Source organism: Pipistrellus hanaki (assembly GCF_964339955.1).
Source record: "Pipistrellus hanaki genome assembly, chromosome: 21".
Taxonomy (NCBI): Eukaryota; Metazoa; Chordata; class Mammalia; order Chiroptera; family Vespertilionidae; genus Pipistrellus; species Pipistrellus hanaki.
The window spans coordinates 6,323,292-6,349,499 of record NC_140523.1 but is presented as its reverse complement, the minus strand read 5'-3'; the positions used below and the strand labels follow the sequence as shown (position 1 = coordinate 6,349,499).

The following is a 26,208-nucleotide window of genomic DNA, read 5'->3' as shown; positions in this document are numbered from 1 at the left end:
GCATGTTGATAGAAGGAAACTAGAGTTGGCGATGAGCAAGATGTGGTACATACAAATGTCGAATTTCATAAATCTATACAATGTTATAAGCCAATAAATAAATAATCTTAAAAGCCCTTCTCTCCCCAACAAGGCTCAGAAAAAAATAGTTTAAAGGGCATAGCGACATTTCTCCTCTCTATAAAAATATGTCAGCTGAGTCACATGTATTTCAATACTGCCCTTCTCACATATTTTTATCCTTTCCTTACCTCTAACTTAAAGATGAAATGTAAGATTTCTTCCATTTATGTATAGTTCTAAATCTTTATACACATGTTTGGAGTTAGGTGCCTGGGAAACGTGGGATTCTCTAGTGCTGGGCCTGTCTCTAAAGCGAAAGGCAGTCCAAAATCACACACCCACGCACGAGAGTAGAAACTCTCACATGAAGTTAACTGGCAAAGCAAAAGAAAATAAGAAAAAAGAAAAAAGAAAGGTTCAAACTAGAAGGGCCATGCAGGACAGCCTGCCTCTGTTAAGAGCAAGCAGATGCTAGCATACAAATCTCAAAGTAAAAAAGAGGACTTACTTGCGTACTACACCAACAATAACTGTGTTTTCCGAAACTTTTGTTGATCGAATAGACCTATTAAAAAAAACAAATTTTAAATGAATTTGAAACAATTCTTTAAAAACTAAAGGCACTTAGAAGTTCTGGTGGAACAGTGGGCGTTGGGGAGAGGATGGGGAGAACAAAGGCGCCTCACTCTGGACCCACCTTCTTGGCCGCTTTGGCCCTGCCTGTCCCCCCGCTTCTGCCTGATCTGCCATCTGCACTTTGGCCCTTTAACTGCTGGCCCGTCCTGTCTCCTGGGTTTTCTGAGAGAAGCTGGGAGATGGCGCCGTAACAGGCACCGCACACGTGGCCTGTGACAGCCGCACACTGGCTGACCGGCCTCTGCCCTCCCGAGGGCGGCCAGGACCCTCCATTCTGCTCCTGCCACTCACCTGCACACACACCAGGGTCTCAGCTGCCGAGGGGTGAGGTCCAAGGCCTTGGGCTCAGCCAAAGCACACAGGACCGGGCTCATGCCTGCAGCCCCACCCTGAGCCCGTCCCATCCCTGCCTGGCCCAGCAGCCATCCAGCCCACTGGAGCAGAGGAGCCCTAGACACCCTGCCTGTCCCTAAGAACCTGCTTCCTCTTCCTGGAAGTCCCCCCCCCACACACACACACACCCTCTAATCTCCTGCTCATCCTTCAGGACTCAGCCCACATGTCCTATGTGAAGCCGCCCTGACATGGGCTCGGCAGCACTTGGTGTGTGCATCCTCTTTGGGCATATACACCGATTATTACGATCTCTGAACACATAATAATCTGACCACTCAACGTATGTATATATATTAGAGGCCCGGTACATGAATTTGTGCCTGGGTGGGGTCCGGCCAGCCTGGCCAGGGGGAGGGGATATGGGCGGTTGGCTGGCCCGCCTGCTGGTCAAACTCCTGGTTGAGGGGACAATTTGCATATTAGCCTTTTATTCTATAGGACAGACACTGAGTGGCCAGATTATCATGTGTTCAGAGATCATAATAATCTTCCCACTCAGTGTATGTCCCTATACTGACTTCACTCACTTGTCCTGCCAACTACGGCCTCCGCTCCTCAGAGACAAGTCCCACATCTTCACCTCTGTGGCTCTAACACCAAATGCAGTGCCCAGACCTGAGGAGACATGCCAGAGAGGGTTCTTCGACTGGTAGGTTTGGAAGTAAAGCAGATAGAATATTTGGCCTTCCACAGGCACCCGATAGAGTGTAAGGAGAAATAAACCAGGTAAGGGCCAGAATCAGGATAAAACTGACTTAGGAAACCACAGGGTAAGAACCCAGTTTGTATTCCATGTGCCCTTGACTGGAATTGAACTCAGGACCCTCTAGTCCGCAGAACGACGCTCTATCCACTGAGCCAAACCGGTTTCGGCTTTCTTACTGTTTTTTGTTTTTGTTTTTTTTAACAAAGCAAAGATAAAGCCTGAGGCAAAGACCAGATAGTAAAGATCGGTCTTAGCCATAATGCTATGGTAATCTAGCGTCTTATTTACATGCATGAAAGCAGCTTAACCTGTTAACCGAGGGGGACCTATAAATACGTCAAACGGGAACGGGTAGGACGTATGACTACGCCCTGGAAATATATGTTGCACCCTGAGAGGGACGGTATATATTTTTTGTAATCTTTATAATTGTTTGTAAAAATTTATAATTTTTTAATTTGATGTTTCCATTTTTTTGTTGGTATTCTTTTCTATTTGTTTGTAATTTTGTATTTTCCTTTGTGCTTTATATATAAATAAACAAATATATATATATATATATATATATATATATATATATATATATATATATAATTTTAATTAAGTATAAATTTAAAAAATAATAATATGAGATTTCGTCCTCCGGGCGTGACGTACTGACACGTCCTGGTGAAAGAGTACGTGCCCGTTACAGGTTGCGTCATTAAAAAGGGAACTGCCCGGTTAACAGGCTAAAGGACATAAGTTGAACTCGGTGTGTGTCTGGGTGGCATTGCTGTCACAGCGCCGGGGCCCCTCGGCGCAGGCCTGGGCCTCGGGCTCACCTGCACAGCGCCGGCGCGTCCAGCTGCTGGGGGTTCCTGTGGTCGATGATGATGATGTCGTGGTGTACAGCCAGGAAACAGGTCAGGACGACCTTGACCTCCTGGACCACCGTGTACGGAAACCCCGCCTTTTCACACGCCTTTCGGAAGCCTTTACACTGGCTGTCATCTTTGACAAACACTAGAAGGACCTGAATCAAAAAAGCATAAACACTTAAAAAAAAAAAAAAAAAAAGAGGCTGGAATATCATTTCTTAACAAGCCACAGGAAACCCCCATGTGTTTTGAGGCAAGCACACAGACGTGAACATAATCTGCGAATATAAACCCGTCTCCCGCGTGTCACTCAGGGGCCGGGAAACCTGGGCTGTTCTACCTGGGAGCCGCAGGGCAGGGAGCACATATTCCTCCTTTGGCTAGTAAACCTCTAGCAGAACGCAACAGAAGATTGACCGAGCCGAAACCGGTTTGGCTCAGTGGATAGAGCGTCGGCCTGCGGACTGAAAGGTCCCAGGTTCGATTCCGGTCAAGGGCATGGACCTTGGTTGCGGGCACATCCCCGGCAGGGGGTGTGCAGGAGGCAGCTGATCGATATTTCTCTCTCATCGACATTTCTAGCTCTCTCTCTCTCTTCCTCTCTGTGGAAAATCGATAAAATATATATTAAAAAAAAAAAAAAAGATTGACCAAATATTTTGTTTTAATATTAAGCCAATTAAACCACACAAATATCTGTTTTAGTTAACAGTTAAGTAGGCAGTCCTTAGGTGGGAAATGCTAATATTTCAGTCACCCTCCTAGAACACTTAATATTTTATATAACGTATTTAAATGTTCTGACTCAGTGTAATTCCTCCAAGTTGAAAAAAAATTATTTTGAGAAATTATAAGAGAGAAAACTGATAATTCAAAACCTGCCGGTGAAGTGGCACAGGAATAGCGCCAGGTCTAAGGGGCAGGCTCTGTGCCCGGGGTGCCGCTGGCTGTCCCCGGCCTGGCCTGGGTGAGTGAGGCCTGGACCTGCTGCCCCCCTCTCCAGCCAGGACGCCCCCCCACACACACACACACCCCGTAGACGTGGTTCACAGCACAAACAGCATCCCCTTTATACCCAGCCTGGCTCCTGGGAGCCGGGGTGGTTGGGGAGAGGCAGGACAGCCCGTGAGAACAAGGCTGCAGAGCGGAGAGAAACCCTGTGCCCCAAGGCTTACTGGTTCCTCTAGGGCCCCAGGGGTCTTCAAACTACGGCCCGCGGGCCACATGCGGCCCGCAGAGGAGTCTGATCCGGCCCGCCAGGTTTTTTGGGCAGTGAGCGCAGCCGAGGTGTTACAGTAGGAATTAGTAGTTCATATAGTCCGGCCCTCCAGCTCTCTGAGGGACCGTGATCTGGCCCCCACTTTAAAAAGTTTGAGGACCCCTGCTCTAGGCTGACCACGTGTACAAACACCCCGAGTGCAGAGAACTGAGAGCATATCTCCGCTAGTCTCACTGATAGAGCTTCTGCCTGCGGACTGAAAGGTCCCAGGTTCGATTCCAGTCAAGGGCATGTACCCTGTTTGCAGGCACATCCCCAGTAGGGGGTGTACAAGAGGCAGCTGACCGATGCTTCTTTCTCATCGATGTTTATAACTCTCTCCCTTCCTCTCTGTAAGAAATCAATAAAATACATTAAAAAAAAAAAAAAAACATGGAACAGTGAACATGTGTTTGTGTGCTGGAAAAACACCAACGAACTTTGGGGCTCAATTTCAACTGGTTATTCTTGTCTAATATTTTGGATTAAATAATTGACAGGTATTTTTCTCTGATGACAGCTATTCAGAAACACGGGGAAGGACATGCTTTTACATTTTTAGATTAGAAAATTTCAAACCTACAGAAGAGTTGTGAATGAAAATGGACGCTAGTATACACTTCTTCTAGTTTCATCAGTCGCTAAAATGTTGGCACCTTCTGCCCAGCCAGTGTGGCTCAGTGGCTGAGCACAGACCTATGAATCAGGAGATCACAGTTCGATTCCCAGTCAGGACACTCGTCTGGGTTCCAAACTTAATCCCCAGTCGGGGCTTGTGCAGGAGGCAGCCAATTAATGATTCTCCCCTCATCACTGATGTACTTATCTCTCTCTCCTTCCCCCTTCCTCTCTGAACTAAGAAAAAAATTAAAATTTGCCACCTTTACTCACCCCCCTCCCCCACTACACATATGCCCAATTACACACATTTTTTTATTTTACTGAACTTTTTAAAGTAGGTCATTTCTTCATCTATGAATGGTTCCACGTGCGTTTCTCTTAGATAACTCTAGTACCGACACTGTCATCTCACACAGAAGACAATTTCAATGTGTGACGTGAGGCCCTCCCCCTCCCGCCTCTTCAAAGAAGAGCAGCATGAGGAAACAGCGTGGCTTGGAATTCATTACCTGCGGTGGGTCTGCACGAAACCTCATGGGGCCAAACTGCACGTGCGACGTGGTCGCCTGTAAGAGAAAGACCTGCTTCCACGTCTGTCTCCATCAGAGCTACAGACGAGACGGACACGCCTGCTCCAGAGAGAAATTACAAAGCGTGAGTCATGATCACACAGAGGGACCCCAGGGGTCTCCTTAGAACCCAGGGAAGGTGGGGTGCGGGGGGCGAGGGGTGGAGGTTAGGGAGTGGGGTGGGGAATGAGAGGGTCTCGGCTTCTCTTTTCCTAACTGCGTGTGACTCGGTGTGAAACACGAGTTAAGAAAGTTAAGCTTTCGAGCCTCCGTTGGAGAAAGTCATCAGGACAAAATTAAGGCAAACAGGAAGGAAAAAAATAAATAAATAAAGCTAAAGGCAATAATTAATGAACCTGTCAAATGCTAATGACTAGGATGGTTTAAAAAGACACGTGTGTGTATACAGTGTTGGTCACAAGCTGAGGGCCCAGACGGAAGCGTGGCTGGCTCAGGGCCACAGCCACACCCCCCGCTCCGTACATGTAACTGTACATGTTACACAGAAAGTGAAGTAACAGCTGGCACAGCTCTGTCTCGACTTATGACAGCGACTCACACGGCATCCAGAGTAAGAAACAACAGGAGCTACAGATTAAATTTTTTTTTAATGTATTTTATTGATTTCTCACAGAGAGGAAGGGAGAGAGATAGTTAGAAACATCGATGAGTCATCCATCAGCTGCCTCTTGCACGACCCCCTACTGGGGATGTGCCTGCAACCGAGGTCCATGCCCTTGACCGGAATCGAACCTGGAACGCGGGACCCTTCAGTCCGCAGGCCGACGCTCTATCCACTGAGTCAAACTGGTTTGGGCACAAATTAATTTTTTAGGAAGGAAGAATGTTGCCTCAGTGTAAGCTTAGCGATATTTTTTGACGATTCTCGTTTGCCACTGAGTGCTTTATTTACTCAATGAGACTGCGTTCTGACCTTACATCCTGCCTGGGGGGGACATCGACTCTCAGGTCAAGTCCAGCAGCTGCTTTCCCCGGCCGCCCCCCCAAAACCACCACCACCAGGAAACGTGATGACATCACTGGGTGAGGGGACGTCAGCTGAGGGTCCTCAGGGAATAAACCGCTTCCCAGCGGCTCTGGATTGGGGATCAGGACTCCCGGGATCCTCCTCTTAGCCCTTCCTTTGTGTATGAAAACCAGTGTCACACTAGCCTAATCGGCTCTTAATAATATTTACTTTCTACACTAACATTCAGAAGGGAAAGTCATTTTCCAGTTAATCTCAGTAATGTAGCTTGGATTTAATACTTTAGCTTCAAAATCAGTACTTTTAGGTAATATAGAAACAATTAGTATGTTCACAGGCTGATGCAGGTAAATTATACAACTTGTTGCATTTAGTCTTTCGGATTTTTTGATATTTATGTATTTAAGATTCAGTTATGGAAAGGATTGTAAAATTAGGAATATAAGATAAGGATGATGTCCATTTGTATTTTTAAAATTTTAAAGGAATTTCTTTGAATGCGGCTGACAGAAACATGAACTAAATTAGAAGTTTTGATGAAACATATCAGCTTTTTGCTTTTTTTAATTTTCCCTTTTGCCTAACTGACCTATCATTTAGATGCGACTCTAGAAGACAAGGTTACTAGGTTATGAATCTTTTTTTAAAATATATTTTATTGATTTTTTTTTACAGAGAGGAAGGGAGAGGGACAGAAAGTCAGAAACATCGATCAGCTGCCTCCTGCACACCTCCTACTGGCGATGTGCCCTTGACTAGAATCAAACCTGGGGCCTTTCAGTCCACAGGCCAACGCTATATCCACTGAGCCACACCAGTTAGGGATAGGTTATGAGTCTTGATCATGGCAGGGGTGGGAGAGTCAAGAAGCTCTATCCACTGAGCAACACCAGTGGGGGCGATGCAGAGCTTTCTATACCAGGACAAGGAACTTGAGTTTCATCCCATTTTCCTGCAAAGCCACTAAAGAGTTTTATACAAGAAGCGGCATGACCTAACTTTTATTTCTTCTTAAAGATCCCTGTGGCTACGGTGGAGCACGACACTGGGAGGACGGGAACAGAGGAGAGCATGCCAGCGAGGAGGCTTCCGGAGCCCCAGGAAGGGAGGGTGGCAGCTGGGGCTGGCGTGTCCATGGGGGGAGTGATTAGGACTTGCTGGTGAAAGGACACAAGCACACCAGACCAGAGTGCTGACCTGTGACCTGCAGTTTTCTATCACTGTCGCGTAGAAATTTGGGGCTTTGCAGGGCATCTTCATAGAAGCTGGTGTGGTCTGCTTGGTCCTTCCAGATCCGGCCACTAGAGGGCACTAACGCCTACTCCGAGGCAAAGCTTCTCACCCTGCCCCTGGTCCTTGCTGCATACCCATGCCTAGTGTCCTAGTCGCTCCTCCTCTCCCCTCACCTGTTCCTGATTTTCTCTTCAATGGAAACAGCAAATATTTACAATGAGCCTTTTATATGTTACCCTAACTCAGTGGCAGGTAAACTCATTAGTCAACAGAGCCAAAAATCAACAGTACAACGATTGAAATTTCTTTTGAGAGTCAAATTTTTTAAACTTTTTCTAATGCCCACTCCCCCTAAGCCGGCAGCTGGACATCCCCCAGGGTCTCCCGGGCTGCGAGAGGGCACAGGACAGGCTAAGGAAACTCCCGAGTGAAAGAATTTCATGCACCAGGCCTCTAGTACAGAAGGAATGATTGAAGATCAATAAGAAGAAACTGACCACCCGGCTGGAGACAGCCTTACACAAGCAGACGACGCCTGTATCTAAGGACTTAGAAGGATAATAATCCTCTGCATCAAGATTCAGCCAGGAAAAGAAAGGGAACTCATTAACGATCTCTCTACATTTTAACAATTTTATAAGAAAGTGTTAAGCAGGAAATCTGAACAGATATTTTAAATCGGACAAAACGAATGTCACCAGCTGGTCTCCTCTGTTGTAAGAGTTTTGAGAAAAACAGGGAAAAAAAAGCATCTGCCTCTTCATTGCGCGTATGGGGGGAATGAGTTACTTACGCAATGACTGCACAGTGGAACGCTTTGTTTCCATAGAGATTATGACACAACTTAAATTAGAATATTCCGATTTCAATTGAGAAATGATCTTTTTGTCTAAGTGAATGGTGTATTCAGTGGGAATAAAAGCTCTGCACATCTGCTGATATCATTTCCTCTTCACTGCCCTAATAATTAATCATGAGAATACATCCACACAGTCCTAAAACGGAATTCATACCCCCCAATTTAACAAGTGCCTCAAAATATGCAGTGAATGGTGGGTTTTTCTACAGGATGTACAAAAATACTGAACACAAAATACTTAAAAAATATTTTTTGCTCATTTCACATCTATTATACTTAAGCATGCCCTGTACTCCCTGTCTGAATAAGACAAAAGTCAATTTAGTCTGCCTTCTGCCGTTACTACCTGGATTCAACAGATAAACTGTACACTGCTGCATGAAATTATTAATATGATGCACAAATATATCGGAATCATATTGTTTCCCCCACTGAAATGAGCTTCTGAGTTCTATTCACTTGCATAAAACTGGCACCCACAAAAGTCCAGTGTTTGGTAAAGGCCGAATGAACCCATTGCCAAGTAATGGACATCCAACGCTGCTTCACGTTTTGATGATATATCTTCCTAAAGGAAACAGCTAAGAAAAAGGACAATCCAAACTGTTAGAGTAGAATGAAGATGGGCTAGGTGTCCTGACTGGTTTGTATTATACATCATTCTGCTCTTTTTCTCATTTCACTGTGAAAGCTTTCCAGTGAATTGATATTCTATCTCATGCTCAAAGGTCTCCAAAGAAATGATGCAATTTTTAATTTAGTTACAGTTGAGTATATCCTCAATTAACCAAATACTAGTATTCAAACCAAACCCTGTGTGATTAGGTTCTCATCTGTTGATACTTTGGACATATTGGCTCCTCATATCGATTGCTATTTTCAGCCATGTTTTGTTTAGATATTTTAGAATGTGCCTCCTTTGAAAAATTATTTCCCACTTAAATTATAACTGATTTTAAGCAACATAACTGAATCTGATATGAAGCATGATGCACAAAACAGGAAGTAAACTTTCTACTTCAATCAAAGGTATAGTTTTCATATAAAAAAAAGTTAGGATACCATCTTGTGATTTTGTGAAAAAAAAACAAAACAAAAAAAAAACACAAAGAAAAAAAACCACAACAACAAAAGTGCAAAAACCACAACAAATAAAAGCAAAAATACGTTGTACATTAACAATAAATTTTGAATGTACATCTATATACATTTCAAATATTTTTTACCTATCAAGCAAAACGAAACTCAAATTTTTCATGCTGATTTAATAGTGTACAAAATTTTTCCTAACCAAAAGAGGACTTAGAAATAGAGAAGGTATCAAACATACATGGTGGTGATAAGGAATAAATCAAAAACACAAAGTTATAATTACCCTCAGAGGATGAAATAGAGCACATGTGTCAAACACAAGGCCCGGGGGCCAAATCCAGCCCGCCAGGCCTTGCAATGTGGCCCGCACCGCGCTGTCATCACTGCACTCCGCTGTCAGTTTATGACATTGTCAGTTTATGACTGTTCAGTAAACCATTCGGCCCGCGATTTAGGCTGGATTTTAGATTTTGGCCCCTTCTCTGATTGAGTTCGACACCCCTAAAATAGAGCAAACCACTCATGCAAGTGGCTGGTTTCGCTTACTACGTGCTGATTTTTCCGGAAGTCCTCAGTAAACAGAGAGCTGGAAGACTTGGGCAAGCACCCAGATTCCCAGCACCCCAAGGCCTTCTCCAGAGAACAACACTGTCCTGGCCGATGGCTCGGTTGGCTGGAGCATCGTCCTGTACACCAAAAGGCCACAGGGTTCGAGTCCCACTCAGGGAATCTGTTATGTACGTACCTAGGTTGTGGGCTCAATCCCTAGTTGGGGTGCGTATGGGAGACAACCGATTGATGCATCTCACATCAATACTTCTCTCGCTCCCTCTCCCTTCCTTTCTAAAAATCAATTTCAAAAATGCAACATCCCGGGTGAGGATTAAAAAAAAAAAAAAAAAAAGGGCAAGAGAACAGGTGGACAACAGTCACTGGATTTAGGATGCACTCGTATGTCATTATGTATGACCTTATCCAACTATTTACATCTGCAAAGACTCTATTTCCAAATATGGTCACAATCTGAGGGCCCAGTGGACATTAAGTATGGGAGGATACCACTAGACCCCAGTACACTAAGTCACAAGTGCAACCTCAATCCTCAATTAAGTAATTAAAAGTGATGAATCCACTTCATTTATATAAAGCTCAAATCTGCCAAAACTAATCTATAATATATGTTGTAGGGATGGAGGGACTGAGAGAAAATTCAAGGCCAAATAGGGTCCTGGAATGTCCTATTTATTATTATTTAAAATATATATATTTTTTTACTAAAGGCCTGTTGCACAAATTTGTGCACGGGTGGGGTCACTCGGCCTGGCTGGCAATCAGCCCATCTCGCCCAGTGCCCGATCAGGATCAGCCAGCCAGGGGGAGGGGCCATGGGAGGTTGGCTGTGGCTGACCACCAGGAAGACAGCTCCTGTGTTGAGAATCTGCCCCCCTGGTGGTCAGTGCACGTCATAGCTACCATCCAGTTGTCCAGTCATCACCGTCACTTAGGTTTTATATATATACTAGAGGCCCATTGCACAAAATTCATGCACGAGGGGGGGGGGGGGGGGGTCCGTTCCTCAGGCCTTTCTGCTTCCTCTCTCCAATCTGGGACCCCAATCCCACAGGCCTAAACCAGCAGTCTGACATCCCTCTCACCATCCAGAACTGCTGGCTCTTAACTGCTAGCCTGCCTGCCTGATCTTCCCCTAAGGCTCCCCTGCCTGCCTGATTGATGCCTAACTGCCCCCTCCCTGAAGGCTTGATCACCCACAACTGCCCTCCCCTGCTGGCCTGATCGCCCACAACTGCCCTCCCCAGCCAGCCTGATTGCCCACAACTGCCCTCCCCTGCCAGCCTGATTGCCCATAACTGCCCTGCCCTGCCACCACCCACCTCCTCCACCAGGACCCACCTCCTCCATGTGAGATGGCGGAGACACTGGGACCGGCCTCTTCCACGCAGCTCAGAGCTGCGGGACCCCCCAGGCCTCAGAGCACGGAGTGGCCGCCGGGCCCTGCCTCTGCTGTGCATGTGGCCATCTTGTGACGGCCATCTTGTGATGACATAAGGGTGTGATGTCACATAGGCTATTATTAGTATAGTTAGGTTGATTTCAGAGAGGAAGGGAGAGGGAGAGAGAGCTAGAAACATCAATGATGAGAGAGCCTCCTGCACGCTCCCCACTGGGGATCAAGCCCCCAACCCAGGCATGCACTGTGACCAGGAATCTAGCCATGACCCAACCACTGAGCCAGGCCAGCAGAGCTGCAATGTTCCATTTCTTAATCTGTGTGCTGGTTACATTGAGAAAAATTCATACAGTTGTACACTAATGATTTATATATTAACTGCATTAACTTTCAAAAAGAATTTGCTTTCAAAAGATACCTTATCAGCACTTCGGTTTTCGTTGGGAGAAAGGGCCAGGGGCAGGCAGGGCAGCGCCTTTGGGGAAGGGGGTGGGCGGCTTCTCTCCCCCTCCCTCCGCGCCCCCTCCGGCTCCTGTGTCTGAGGCAGGGGCAGCGGACAGGACCAGGGAGGTACCAGCTCTTCCTGTTGGGGCCTGAAGGATTTTATATATATATATATATATATATATATATATATATATATATATATATATATATATATATATATATATATATTTTATTGATTTTTTTACAGAGAGGAAGGGAGAGAGATAGAGAGCTAGAAACATCGACCAGCTGCCTCTTGCACACCCCCTATCGGGGATGTGCCCACAACCAAGGTACATGCCCTTGCCCAGAATCGAACCTGGGACCTTTCAGTCCGCAGACCGACGCTCTACCGCTGAGCCAAACCGGCTTCGGCAAAGGGCCTGAAGGATTTTTAAAGCGTTTTTGTTGTTTCTCTGGGGACGCTCCTGCTGCGTCCCTCCCACTGCAACCCCCTTCAGACGGGCAGCGCTTCTCTTCCAGCTTTTTTCCAGTCTTCCCTCACTTTCCACCCTGGGGTCCCCTCCGCCTGGCAGGCTAACATCTAGGGCAGGGACCCTTTAAGAAGGACCCCATGTCCACATTCCCTCCAGCTGTGCTCACAGCTCTGCTCCCTGGCGCCAGCGAGTGCTTAGTGGGAGGGAAGGTGGTCCATTCAGCTTCGAGCCCAACAGGCTTCAGGCAGTGGTGGCTGTGCCTCTGTCCTTTAAGGTCTGGGGTATCTTCTGTTGCACCCTGTTTTACTTATCGGGACCTCCACGAAAGGATCTCCAGCCACTGCTCAGACATATGTCAAGAGCCGCGGTCTGAATGGAGAATGAAAAGCAACGGGGAAGCTGGAGGAAGGAAAGGAATGCAATGCCTGTTACTAACAGCAGCACCCACAAAGTGCCCGGCTGGCCTGTTTTTGGTGCCTTAAATTTCCTTTTTCTTTTTCAAACATATTTGTATTGATTTCAGAGAGGGAGAGAGAGAGAGAGAGAGAGATAGAAACATCAATGATGAGAGAGAATGATTGGCTGCCTCCTGCACACTCCACGCTGGGGATTGAAGCCACAACTCGGGCTTGTGCCCTTGACAGGAATCGAACCTGGGGCCCTTCCGTCCGCAGGCCGATGCTCTATCCACTGAGCCAATCCAGCTAGGGCTGGTGCCGTAAATTTTCAACCTCAAATAATCGAGTTGAAGATCTGGAGAGCTAGTATTAGAAACTGCTATGTGTCACTTACACTGGAATCCCCGCGTGTGCTACTGTCTGTGACGTACGTACACTGCTTCCATGAAAGCAAGGATTGGATGATAAATGAGGCTTCGGAGAGTGTCTCCTTCCTGCCACCTCAGGCCAGATGCTCCCTGCGAATGTCACTGCACAAGCCCTCACTCAGTCCGGCTCCTCTGCCTCTTGGGGTCCAGCTGGACCCTAAGCAGCTCTGCCACCAGCTCATGTATACTCATGGCCACTATTTCAAATACAACGCCAGGGTGTCTCTCTCACCTTGGAAAATGTGATTCGCCTATTGTTGTTTTCTTTTCTTTTCCCAAGATCTGCAGCTGCAAGTGACTTCTATCCACTTCCTCTCATAACGCCTAGTTCAACCTGGCTTGGGTTTCAGAAATCTAATTTCTTCAAATGTAAAGTTTGCATTTCTGTTTCTTCTCCTTCTTGCATTTTCCAGGGCGGGATGGAGAAAGGCTGACATTCCCATGTTCATGTCTTAAGTTCTACTTCTTTTTCCTCCAAAAAGAAAACCACTTTATAATCTCCTTGAGTATAAAGTAATACATGATCATTCCAAAGACCAGGCAGTACAGAAAAGGTGGAAGAGAGAAAAGGAAAATGCTGTTACCTGAAATCTCATTAACTAAAGTGATCCCAGTGTAACACATGAGCACATATTCTAATGAGCCTTTTCCCATGCCCTTTTTAACTTAAAACTGAGTATTTCCTTGAGGAAGAAAAAAAAATCTAAATTATGATTTTAGTAGCTACACAATATTCATGAGAACTTCCTTCATGAGACACTAGAATGTTTAATTTTTAAAATAAACAATCCCATAAAACCAGAAGTCATGCCCTCGAAAGATCAAATTTTCCACATTTTAGTTTCCTTGTAAACCAGAGAAAAGGAGGGTTTATTCCACCAGCTTTTAGAAATACAACAAGCAGACCTGGGTCTTGAAAAGCTAGGTAACTAAGGCTTCTTTTTAAAAGTTACTGTTTCCACGACCTTTGTTCCTTGCATAATAAATACACTGTGTTTCCCTGGCTTTTCATGTACAAGACAGAGAAAATCCAAACAACCAAAGTATCCAAGCCTTACACTGAGGACAGGCAACGTTTAGGAGGATGGTCAGAAGTACAGACTGCTGCTTTTACAACTTGACGTGAGCTTGTACGACGGAGCCAAACAACGGAACATACACGATTGTCCGCAATCTGAGTTTCATTAAATTGTCTTTTCTAATGCACTTCCTTAATTAAGAGTCTTCGAGCTATGCAAGCACCGAGCCTGGCAGCTGGTTGTGGCAGTGAAGCGGAGAGAATACATTCTGTTCCTTGTCTCAGCAGACCACAGAGACAACAATTTTTTTTCCAACAAAACATCCCCCACACGAATGAGCAAAACCATAGATGGCAGAGCCGCACGTGCCCGGTGCAATGACTTTACGCAAGTGTCATCCACAAACACATCCCGACAAGTGGGTGAGGGTGAGCGAGCGGCCTCTGAGTTAGGGTGTGCTCCTTGCAAAACCGGGCAGCCTCAGGTTCAGCAACAAGCAATCAGGCACAGGAAGAACGGGAGCTGGAGAAGGCCAGCGGCCTGCCTCCAGTGATTTATTCACAGTAATCAAGCCATCGCCCGCCAACAGGCCGGCCCTTCAGTAGATTTGCATATTACACTTTTACTACAATATTATAGATATTATTGGGAGTCCTAGCCACAGCAATCAGAAACAAAAAGAAATAAAAGACATCCAAACTAGAAAGGGAGAAGTAAAACTGTCCTTATTTGCAGATGGCATATATATACTATATAGAAAGAACCCTAAATATTCCACACAAAAAACTATTATAATAAACTAGAGGCCTGGTGCACAAAATTCATGCATGGGGCGGGGGTGGGGGGGGGTGTCCCTCGGCCCAGCCTGCACACTCTCCAATCTGGGACCCTTCTCACAATCCAGGATTGCGGGCTCCCAACTGCTCGCCTGCCTGCCTTCCTGATTGCCATTACTGCTTCTGTCTGCCAGTCTGATCACTGCCTAACCACTCCCCTGCCAGCCCAATTGCCCCTAACTGCCCTCCCCTGCCGGCCTGGTCGCCCCCAACTGCCCTCTCCTGCAACCCTGGTTCCCCCCAACTGCTGGCTGGAAGCAGGTATCTGGGATCTATTTATCTTCTATAATTGAAACTTTGTAGCCTGGAAAGGAGGCCAGGGCAGGCAGGCAGGCAGGCCTCGGCTTCCTCCATCACTGGGGGCAACCCAACCCTCCTGCTCGCTCCAGCTCTGTGGAGGCTGCCATCTTAGTTGGGTTAATTTGCTTACTTGCTCTGATTGGCTGGTGGGTGTAGTGGAGTGATGGTCAATTTGCATGCTTCTCTTTTATTAGTGTAGATAATCTTTTAACATATAGATTTCTTATTGTAAGGAAAATAGCTGTTCAGTCAGCAGGTTTGGATGTGAAATTGTCATCTGTTCATTATTCAACAAATATTTGTAGAGCACTTTTAAATGCACTAAACCTATAATGAGTGCTGAAGTTATAGAAATAAAAATATGAATTCTATCCTCTGGAAACTAAATATCGAAGGATAGAGAAATATTAACAAATAATTACAACACTTTGTGAATGTTTAACAACAAATGCTTGTACAGAGCGTGACTGAGAAGTGACTGATTAACTCTGTAAGGGGGGCGGCGATGAGGGAAATCAGCAAAGTTTTCAGAAGAGTGATGCCCGCTGAGGTGAATCTGAAGGAAATGTAGGGCTCCGTCAGGTCTGAAGGGGGAAAGGAGCATTCTAGAAAGAGAAAATATCGTGTGCAAATATTATGTCCACCCAGGATGCTCAGAGACAGTGGATGGCTAAGTGGGATTGAGATGGAAAGTTCCATAGATGAGCTGGGACCGGTTTGGCTCAGTGGATAGAGCATCGGTCTGTGGACTGAAAGGTCCCGGGTTCGATTCCGGTCAAGGGCATGTACCTTGGTTGCAGCCACATCCCCACTGGGGGATGTGCAAGAGGCAGCTGGTCGATGATTCTTTCTCATGGATGTTTCTAACTCTCTATCCCTCTCTCTTTCTCTCTGTAAAAGTTCAATAAAATATATTTTAAAAAATAAAAAATAAATAAAAAATAAAAGTCACCAAGGACTCTTGTCTGCTTCAACCAATAGAGAACCTTGCTCCCCAGCTACTTCCTTTGGGACCCTCTCTCTTGGAAGCCAGGCACCACACTGTAAGGTGCCCAAGCAGAGAGAGGCACTCTGGTCAAAAACCCATCCCATCCCATCCCATCCCATCAGCCTCAAGGCACCCCAGCCCACGGACCAGACACGTGAGTGAAGGAGCCGCCCACAATTCTAAGTCACAGCCATTCAGGTCACTTCCTGCCACACGAGTGCCTGGTGTCCAGGAGCAGAGACAAGCCACGCCCCTCTGGTCCTGTCCAGATTCCTGTGCGGAATCCATGGGCATCTAAAAAGGCTGGCGCTCAGTGGACGGAGGGTGGGCACACAGCAGTAACTGGGACCACGGTGCTGGGCATTAACCTGCCAAACTGATGGAAGGACCCAGGCGTGGCGGTCTGACACCCGCTGGTTCAGGGACACGGACTCAATACCTGGAGCCTGGCATTCAACCTCCTTGAGTCTGCGCACACCCAGGCGGACATTTTTGTAACTGGCAACTGATGGGATGGGCGAAGTGGAGTAAAAGGCTTCATTTGACTCACGGGGGCCAAACTCGGAAGTGCAAAGGTGGGTCAGGCTGTTCCGGTCCGAGTCCCATGGTTTCCCAGCTTCCTAAGGACGGTCCAACATTTGCCAAAAACACATGTGTGAGCTGCCCAGGCCCCACGGGGACATTTCGGTCTGAAGGTTGCCTGTTAACTTCTATCCTTCAATGCTGTCAGCCCTGTCAACAGTTTCAAACTTTCCTGTTAATGGGTAACTTTCATCTAAATATAAAACTCAGATCAATCTGTTAAGGATTAGCAGATTCTTTAAAAAAAACAAAGGGGGGGGGGAGGGGAGTGGGAATGAAGAAGCATTTCTGGTGGATGGAGAGTTCCCTGCGGGCCTGGGGGTCAGAAACTTAACCTTCATTGGTTAATTGGGTTTTGGTTTCTTTATTTTAAAGTCACTAGTTATGCTAATGTTATAGTACTGGCCCTGAGGGGGGAAAAACAGGAAATTCATGACTAGGTTAAGACTCCCAGAAAGGACAGCCTGGAATGGGAGCACTGAGGGAAGCCCCCATAGAAAGGGAACTTTAAAAAAAAAAAAAAAGTTTTATTGTTTTAGAGACAGAAGAAGGGACAGGGCTGGTGAGAGAGAAACAACAGTAAGACAAACATCATCGATCAGCTGCCTCCTGCATAAGCCCACCAGGATGGAGCCCGCAACCTGGGCACGTGCCCTGACTGGGAATCAAACCTCTTGGTTCATGGGTTGATGCTCAACCACTGAGCAACACTGGCCAGGCAGGCAGGAAGGATCGTTAAGCTAGCACTCCTCACGAGAGCCAGTCATCTCAAGGTACGGGTTCAAGGGAAGGCCCCTCGAAAGACCAACCAGAAAGGAGAACTGGAAACCACTAAAAAAGACCTTAACTTAATTTAGTCACTTATCAATGAACATGTTCTACTATTATATCAGATAAACCTGAGGGTTTTTTTGTTTTTAATCTGGATTTAATGTTGGTCATGCATTCTTTAATTTTGCAGTGCAATCAGGTCACTGGTTTCTGCAAAACTGTGTCTGGGGCAATGGGTAAGGAGGGACAGTCCGGTGCCCACATTCCAGCTGATAAGCACACACGAGACACACTAGAAGCAGAGAAACTAGAGGGAGTCCCGATTTTTGCCAGGCATACGGGGACCATTAATAACCAATGGGAGAATGAAATGCACAAACAAACAGGCTGGAAAATTTGGGGCAATTGACAAAGACAGAATACAAACTATTTTCTTCTTACCTCTTCTGTCATGTGTACCCCCTCCCTCTTGGGATTGAACTCTCAGGATTATGAGCTCACTATTTCATAATGAAAAAGGAGACAAACAGGCCATAGAGCTCCTTAAAATTTGTACCTACTCCTAATTTACAAAAACAACAGTGTTCATTCTCATGCTCACTTCCTTCCTTCAGTCTTCCTAAAAGAATCATCCTTCTTGGCCCCAGGTAATCAGGTAATCGTACCTCCTAGGCCCTCCTCTTCAAGGATCCCGAAAATAGTTCCCTATGTCCGCCGAAACCCGCTTGGCTCAGTGAACAGAACGTCGGCCTGTGGGCTGAGGGGTCCCAGGTTCGATTCCGGTCAGGGGCATGTACCTTGGTTGCGGGCACATCCCCAGTAGGGGATATGCAAGAGGCAGCTGGTTGATGTTTCTCTCTCATCGATGTTTCTAACTCTCTATCCCTCTCTCTTCCTCTCTGTAAAAAATCAATAAAATATATATATATATATATTTTAAAATAGTTCCCTTATGTCCTCATCACTAACTCCTCCTCTCTTTCCCTTTAGCATGTCAACATGCTTATACAGGACAAGATCTTCCTCTGGCCCATTAGATACAAATCCATGACATGCTACCCCGCCATAGGCCTTTCTGGAAAAGGCAGCCTCAGCTGGTTTATACTAGTTGATGTGATACCATCTGAGCCACAGACATCACACAAAACCACTCCCAATATCCAGACACTGCTGCTGAGACCGGGGACTGGTGCTGGAGCTACAGGGCAGCAAAGAGGCAGAGCAACCTGGTGCCCAAACCAGCAGGGGTGAGAAATGGACCGAAGGAAAGTTCTCTCGAAGGAAAACTGCAAAGCACCCTGTGTCCTGACCAACGCTGAGACCTAGCTGTTCTTTTCCATGAAGCTGCTGTATGAGTAGCTGAATAACAAACTGTCAAAACATATTACCCAAGGGAGCTTTTGAGATCTTGCTTCCTGACATATGTCATCGGTTTGGCTCAAATAAATTCTTACTATTTTTTTTCTTTTAATTTAAACAAAAAACACATGCTACCTAGGATTGAAAACTCCCCATTTGGTAACCATCATGGTAATAACTGTTTCAGGCAAAAGTCATCAATGGATGATAAAACTAATTGGTGAAAGTTTAATTAGGATAGGGAGAGTTACACTGCCTCAAAGTACTACCCTGTTTCCACGAAAATAAGACAGTGTCTTATATTAATTCTTGTTCCCAAAGATGCACTAGATCTTATTTCCGGAGGATGTCTTATTTTCAGGGAAACACGGTAGTGATGCCCATCAGACAGTCAGTGATTTCAGAGGGAACCCAGCAGACACCAGCCTAATCAAGGAATCCCAGTGAACAGCACCAGAGATGGCACAGAGACACAATGGGCCCTCTGATCTGATGCACCGAGAAGAACACAACGTCGATTCTGTGGCATTCCTGCCAAAAATGCACAGCTGGGATCGAGCATAAGAAAACAGAGGTAAACCTAAAATAAGGAAAATTCTACAAAGTAACAGGCCTCTACTCTTCAAAAATGCCAAGATCCCAAAAGACAAACACCCGGGGGTTCCTCACATCGAAGACTGATGAACAGGACAACATGGGTGATCCTGGATTGAATCCTAGATGAGAAAATAACTTTTTCTTTTGTTATAAAGGAAATTAGTGGGATAGTTGCTTAGATAACAGTACTGTAGCAATGTGAATTTCATGACTTTGGTCATTGTATTGATTATAGAAATTTTCAGTTTTTAGGAAATATGCATTGCAGTATTTAAGGGTAAAGGGGCATCATGTCTGCAATTGACTTTCAAATATGGATAGAGAATAATGATAAAAGTACACAGTGAGATGTTGAGATTTTGGGCAATCTTATAAATAGTATGCATGGATTCATTGTACTATACTTTTTTCAACTTTTCTGTAAGTCTGAAATTATTTCAACGTTTAAAAAGAGTTTTTCACCCCGACCGGTTTGGCTCAGTGGGTAGAGCATCGGCCTGCAGACTGAAGGGTCTCAGGTTTGATTCCGGTCAAAGGCATGTACCCAAGTAGGGGGTGTGCAGGAGGCAGCTCATTAATGTTTCTCTCTCTTCGATGTTTAAAAAAAAAAAAAAAAAAGTATAAAGAATCTCCATATGCCCATCACACAGATTCAATAATTACTATAATTCTAACATACTTGCTACATTCATCCCTTTTTTTGCTATAGTGTTCCAAAGCAAATTGACATTTTCACCCCTAAATACTAGTGTGTGTGTGTGTGTGTGTGTGTGTGTGTGCAATTTTCTCCCCAACCACAATTCCATTATATCAACTAATAAAATTTAAAAATGATCTCTTAATATCATATCCATCACAAATTTCCCTGACATAAGAGTTCTTTTCTGTGTTTTTTTTAAATTGATTTCAGAAATGAAAGGGGGGGGGGGGAGAGAGAGAAACATCAATGATGAGAATCATTGATCAGCTGCCTCCTGCACACACCCACACTGGACAATGAGCCCACAAGAGACTGTGGATTAGAACTACCAAGCCAAGCTACTCTCTAATTCCTGATTCACAGAATTTGGGAATAATCTATTTTGCAATAAATGTGACACTGTGCTCTCTACTTTTGTACATATTATAAGTTCTCCACAATAAAACATTTCAAAACAATAAGCCAACTAACTAGAGAATCTGTTAAATAGAATTCATTTATTTCTTTTTCTTTTTTTTTTCTTTAATATATTTTATTGATTTTTCACAGAGAGGAAGGGAGAGAGATAGAGAGCCAGAAACGTCGATGAGAGAGAAACATCAACCAGTTGCCTCTTGCATACCCCCTACCGGGGATGTGCCCGCAACCAAGGTACATGCCCTTGACCGGAATCGAACCCGGGACCCTTCAGTCCGCAGACCGACGCTCCACCACTGAGCCAAACCGGTTTCGGCTAGAATTCATTTATTTCTGTCAGAACAGACAAGAGGTTAAAATGATGGAGAGGAAGGAAGAGCTAATAAAAACTCATTCTTTTATGTATATCTCACTGTCTCTTAGGAAAAAGTTATTATATGATATCTCAGCTACTCCTATTTAAAAAATCTATATGGTGGGATGTCTTTATTCCTATTTTGCAAATGAGAAAACTGGTGCTCAGAGAAATTACCAACTGGCTCAAGTGACACAGTGGTAGAGGCTGGATACAGAATCTCTTCATTCCGCCACCTCTCAAAGCCCTCTGACCTTCTCATTTCTCCATCCAGCCCTTCAGGACCAAAGTTGCTAAGGTCTAAATCTGTAAGTCTTGGGTGTCAATACCTCTTTCATCTCTTGCAAAACAATTCTCTGCTTCCCCTTTTCCCACCAACAAACGCAGCTAAGCAGCCAGAAATTGCCGAACGAAGGCAAAATGGCAGGAGCTCAAAGCTCCAGCTCACATCCCAGATTTCTGAGCAACTCTGGACAGGGCTGTTCTTCAGGAAATGGTTTCAGAGTCTCCAAAATTCTCCACCACTCTGCTGTTTGCAAGTTAGCGGGGGGGAGGTGAAGGGTTATACAAACCAATATAATGATGCTCTATTTCCTTCCTCGTTCCCATGGGTAAATTGTATGACTGAGTATTGTATAATCGTTTAAGTCACCAAAATTAACTTCCAAATATATCCTTAATAAGAAAGCCCTAAATACTTTTTAGAGTATAACGAATACTATATATTAAAGCCATTATTTTTCTCATAACAAAATTGAACCTTCCATTATAGATAATTACTATGTCTATATTCATTGAGTGTTTATAATTTTTAGGCACCGAACAGGTTGTTTATGTTCACAATTTAATCAAATTAACGACTACACCCATCATATATAATAAAAGGCTAATATGCAAATAGACCAAATAGTGGAATGGCCGGTCGCTATGACATGCACTGGCCACCAGGGGGCAGACGCTCAATGCAGGAGCTGTCCCTTGGTGGTCAGTGTGCAAGTGGCGGGAGCCTCTCCTGCCTCCACTGCAGGTGGGTGGTAAGGAGCGAGGGGTCCTGGACTACAAAAGCCCTGGACTATGAGAGGGATGTCTGGCTGCCGGTTTAGGATCGGGCAGAAGCCGGCAGGCAGACATCCCCCAAGCGGGTACCAGACTGAGAGAGGGCACAGGAGGGGCTGAGGGACCTCCCTGGGCACAAATGTTGTGCACCAGGCCTCTAGTTTTACAAATAAAAAGCTTGGGCCCACAGAGGTTATGTGACCTGTCATAGGTCAAGGGCTAGGGCTCGAACCACACTGTCTGGCTCCAAAGCCCATCTCCTGACCACTCTTTTCAAAAATATATATATATTTTATTGATTTCAGAGAGGAAGGAAGAGGTAGAGATAGAAACATCAATGATGAGAGAGAATAATTGATTCTCTGCCTCCTGCATGGCCCCCACTGGGGATCGAGTCCACAACCCCAGGCATATGCCCTGACCGGGAATCAAACCCAGGACCTTTCAGTTCACAGGCCAATGCTCTATCCACTGAGCCAAACCAACTAGGGCTCCTGACCACTTTCCACTTGATTCCGTCAGGACAGAATGGCAAATGAGAACATGCCATTTTCCCGTATCTAGGTGGAAAAGAACAACGGGAGAGCAGAGAAAGTGAATTTAGAAGATATATCCGTTACTTTCAGAGCTATTTCTGAGAAGAGTTTCGTGGGGAGGGGAGAGGGGGTTTAGCCAAGATCTGCATGCCAAGGAAAGAAAAAGGAAGTAGGGACTCGGGAGCTAACTTCCAGGGCGTGTTTCTCAGGCTTAAAATAGGCTTGACCTTAGAATTGTCATGAGAAAAGGCAGAACAAATTAAGTCACATATAAACTGTTTGTTCTCAAGCACATAACTAGTGGACACAGAACACAGTACTAGGTTAAGGGACACTGACCGATTAACTGACCCTGCCTCGCTCTTCCAGCCGGGACGTTTTCCTACAGGCCACACTTTAAGGCTATTAAAGTCACTACGTATAGCTGGGACCGGTTTGGCTCAGTGGATAGAACGTCGGGCTGCGGACTGAAAGGTCCCGGGTTCGATTCCGGGCAAGGGCATGTACCTTGGCTGCGGGCACATCCCCAGTAGGGGGTGTGCGAGAGGCAGCTGATTGATGATTCTCTCTCATCGATGTTTCCAACTCTCTATCCCTCTCTCTTCCTCTCTGTGAAAAATCAATAAAATATATAAAAATAATAATTATAATAAAGTCACTACGTATATTCTCCAAATTGTTCCATCATCTTCACGGAGGCTTCCACCTCAGGACCCCTGCTAGCTCACACTTCCCTGAACCTGAGAGGGAGAGAGAGACAGAAACATCAATGATGAGAGAGAATCATTGAGGCTGCTCCCTATGAAGTCAGCCCACCCGGTTCATTCATTCGACAAATACCTGGAGGTATAGACACGTGGCTGGCAAAGGAAGGCCCCGCCCCTCTCCTGGACCGTACACATATCAGGACAGGCCATCGTGCACACACAGACATGTAAAATCCGTGCTGGGCTCCAGGACATGGTGCTGACGGAGCACATACGAGGAAACTAGACCCAGCGTGTGTGGGGCAAGAGGGAAACAGCTTTTCAGGGGAGACCCCCAGCATGAGTGGGAACTGAGTGAGAAGCAGGTAAAGACATTTTAGATCCAGGGAAAGGCACATGCCACGTCCAGAAGCCAAGAGGAAATTCATGAAAAATCCTGGCTCCAGCATGCTACATGCTGAGGTTTCCAACACACACTTTTTATTCTTTTTTTTTTTTTTTTTTTTTTTTTTTTTTTTTTTTTTACAGAGAGGAAAGGAGAGGGATAGAGAATTAGAAACATTGATGAGAGAGAAACATCGATAATCAGCTGCCTCCTGCACACCCCCTACTGGGGATGTGCCCACAAAGTACATGCCTTTGACCGGAATCGAACCTGGGACCCTTGAGTTTGCAGGCCGACTCTCTATCCACTGAGCCAAACTGGCCAGGGCTATCACACACACATTTTAAAAAATATATATTTTATTGATTTTGTACAGAGAGGAAGGGAGAGAGATAGAGAGTCAGAAACATTGATGAGAGAGAGTCATCGATCAGCTGCCTCTTGCATACCCCCTACTGGGGATGTGCCCGCAACCAAGGTACATGCCCTTGACTGGAATCAAACCCAGGACCCTTCAGTCCCCAAGCCGACACTCTAGCCATTGAGCCAAACCGGTCTCAGCTATAACACACACTTTTATTGGAAGTTAACATACAGGGAAAAAAGTATATAAATCCTAAGTGTGTAGCTTGGCCATCCGGGTCAAGAAACAGCTTTCCCAGACTCAGAAGCCCTCGTGTTCTTTCCTAAAGACCAGGGCCATCATAGCTCCAGCACCCCACCTCGGCCTGAACTTGAACTTGGCGTAGATCAAACCATGTAGGAGTATGGGATCGTTTTTTTGTCTGGCTTCTTTCATTCATTCAACACTTCACTTGTGAAATTCACCCATGCTGCTGCCTATAACAATAGTTCTTTCATTTCCACTGCTATTTCCAGAGCATTTCACTGTATACTTTTATCACAACTTATTCTCCCTTGAGTGGACTTTGGAATTCTAGTTTTTCACTCTTGTGAATAATGCTGCTATGAACACTCCAGCATGCGACTGTGGCAAACCTATGCACACACCTCTAGTGGGTATATGTCTGAGGAGCAGAATTGGTGGGAGACAAAATATTATACGCGTGTGTTCAATGTTAGCAGATACTGCCTAACAGTTTTCCAAAATAACCTCACTAATTTACATTCCTACCAATACATGTGACATCTGGTGTTTTTTTGTTTTTGTTTTTTTGGCTCGTTTTTGCAACAACAGACACAATAACTCTCCACTGTCTGGAGAAAATCTAAACTTTTGATGATGAAAACTGGCCATGTAAAAACAATGGCTAAGGATCCTTCTCCACCCTGAAACCCCCGAAAATAGATGCATTTTATCATCTGCCACTCAAAATGCCTAAATTTGACAATGGGTAAGCTCTTAGGACAACAAATTCCATTACAAAGAGAGATCGGTAACATCCTTATTCCCAGGTCATAGAAAACAAACGTGCAGGTATATTGTAGTTTTTTGTTGGCCTGATTAAAAACATTCTATATCACCTGCAGCCAAAAATGACTTTCTAACAGTCACTTTCTTTTTTTTTCTTTTTTTAAAAAAATATATTTTATTGATTTTTCACAGAGAGGAAGAGAGGCATAGATAGTTAGAAACATCGATGAGAGAGAATCATCGATCAGCTGCCTCCTGCACACCCCCTACTGGGGATGTGCCCGCAACCAAGGTACACGCCCTTGCCCGGAATCGAACCCGGGACCTTTCAGTCCGCAGCCCGGAATCGAACCCGGGACTTTTCAGTCCGCAGGCTGACGCTCTATCCACTGAGCCAAACCGGTCCCGGCCTAACAGTCACTTTCAAAAGAAAAAAGGCCTGTCCTAGCCGGTGTGGCTCAGTGGATAGAGCATTGGCCTGCAGATTGAAGGGTCTCAGGCTCGATTCCAATCAAGGGCACATGCCCTGGTTGCAGGCTCAATGCCTAGTAGGAGGCATGCAGGAGGCAGCTGATCAATGATTCTCTCTCATCATTGATGTTTCTCTCTCTCTCCCTCTCCCTCTCCCTTCCTCTCTGAAATCAATAAAAATATATTTTAAAAAATCTATACCTCAAATTACTGCGCCATAAGGTGGGTTTATTGACTCATGTAGATGCAAAGCCCAGAGTGAGATCTTGTGAGCTTCAGGCGAGATTCAACAGGACTGGGAACTGGGAGCAGAGGAATTTCACGCCTGACTCAGGCCTGGGTTATGTGTCTGTTATGAGACACTGCCAGGGACCAACCTTCACACATGCTGTGCCAGGGAGAGGGGGAAAGGGGAAGAATCAAAATAGTTACCAAAGAGGGTGGCAGACGGGCTGGGCTGGCTGTCCCAGCCCAGTTCCTCTTCTCCCTGGGCACACACACAGCTCCCATTTCCCAGACTTCAGGGGCACTAGGCGTGGCCAAGGGTCCAACGGTACACACAGCCACGGCCACGGCCAGGGCCACGGCCAGGGCTGGCCCCTACGAACCTCTGACCCACGACCTATCCTAACGGGTGAAGAGATTAGGCCCACGGGTTGAGTGGCTCGCCCAAGATGAAAAGAAATCCCTAAACACAGGATGCGATGATCTCACCACTGGGAGGCAAAAACAGAATTGAAAACAAGTAATAACCC

At 45.5% G+C, this 26,208-nt stretch overlaps 1 protein-coding gene and 1 long non-coding RNA gene across 3 annotated transcripts in view; one reads left to right on the top strand and one right to left on the bottom strand.

Annotated features, from left to right (window-relative positions):
- LOC311614486 overlaps window positions 1-8,274 on the top strand; it is a 45,754-nt gene extending 37,480 nt beyond the window's left edge. For both annotated transcript variants that reach the window (XR_014793672.1, XR_014793673.1), the window contains 2 exons: window positions 4,923-5,194; window positions 7,115-8,274. This is a non-coding gene — a long non-coding RNA (uncharacterized lncRNA). The remainder of the gene's footprint in view (window positions 1-4,922; window positions 5,195-7,114) is intronic.
- Window positions 1-26,208, bottom strand: part of PDE8A (phosphodiesterase 8A) — a 69,615-nt gene that overhangs the window by 25,424 nt on the left and 17,983 nt on the right. Inside the window, exons 2-4 of the mRNA XM_084869100.1 lie at window positions 5,050-5,106; window positions 2,626-2,816; window positions 572-628 (exon numbers count right to left, since the gene is read on the bottom strand). Of these exons, the coding sequence (XP_084725226.1) occupies window positions 572-628; window positions 2,626-2,816; window positions 5,050-5,106 (305 nt within the window). The remainder of the gene's footprint in view (window positions 1-571; window positions 629-2,625; window positions 2,817-5,049; window positions 5,107-26,208) is intronic.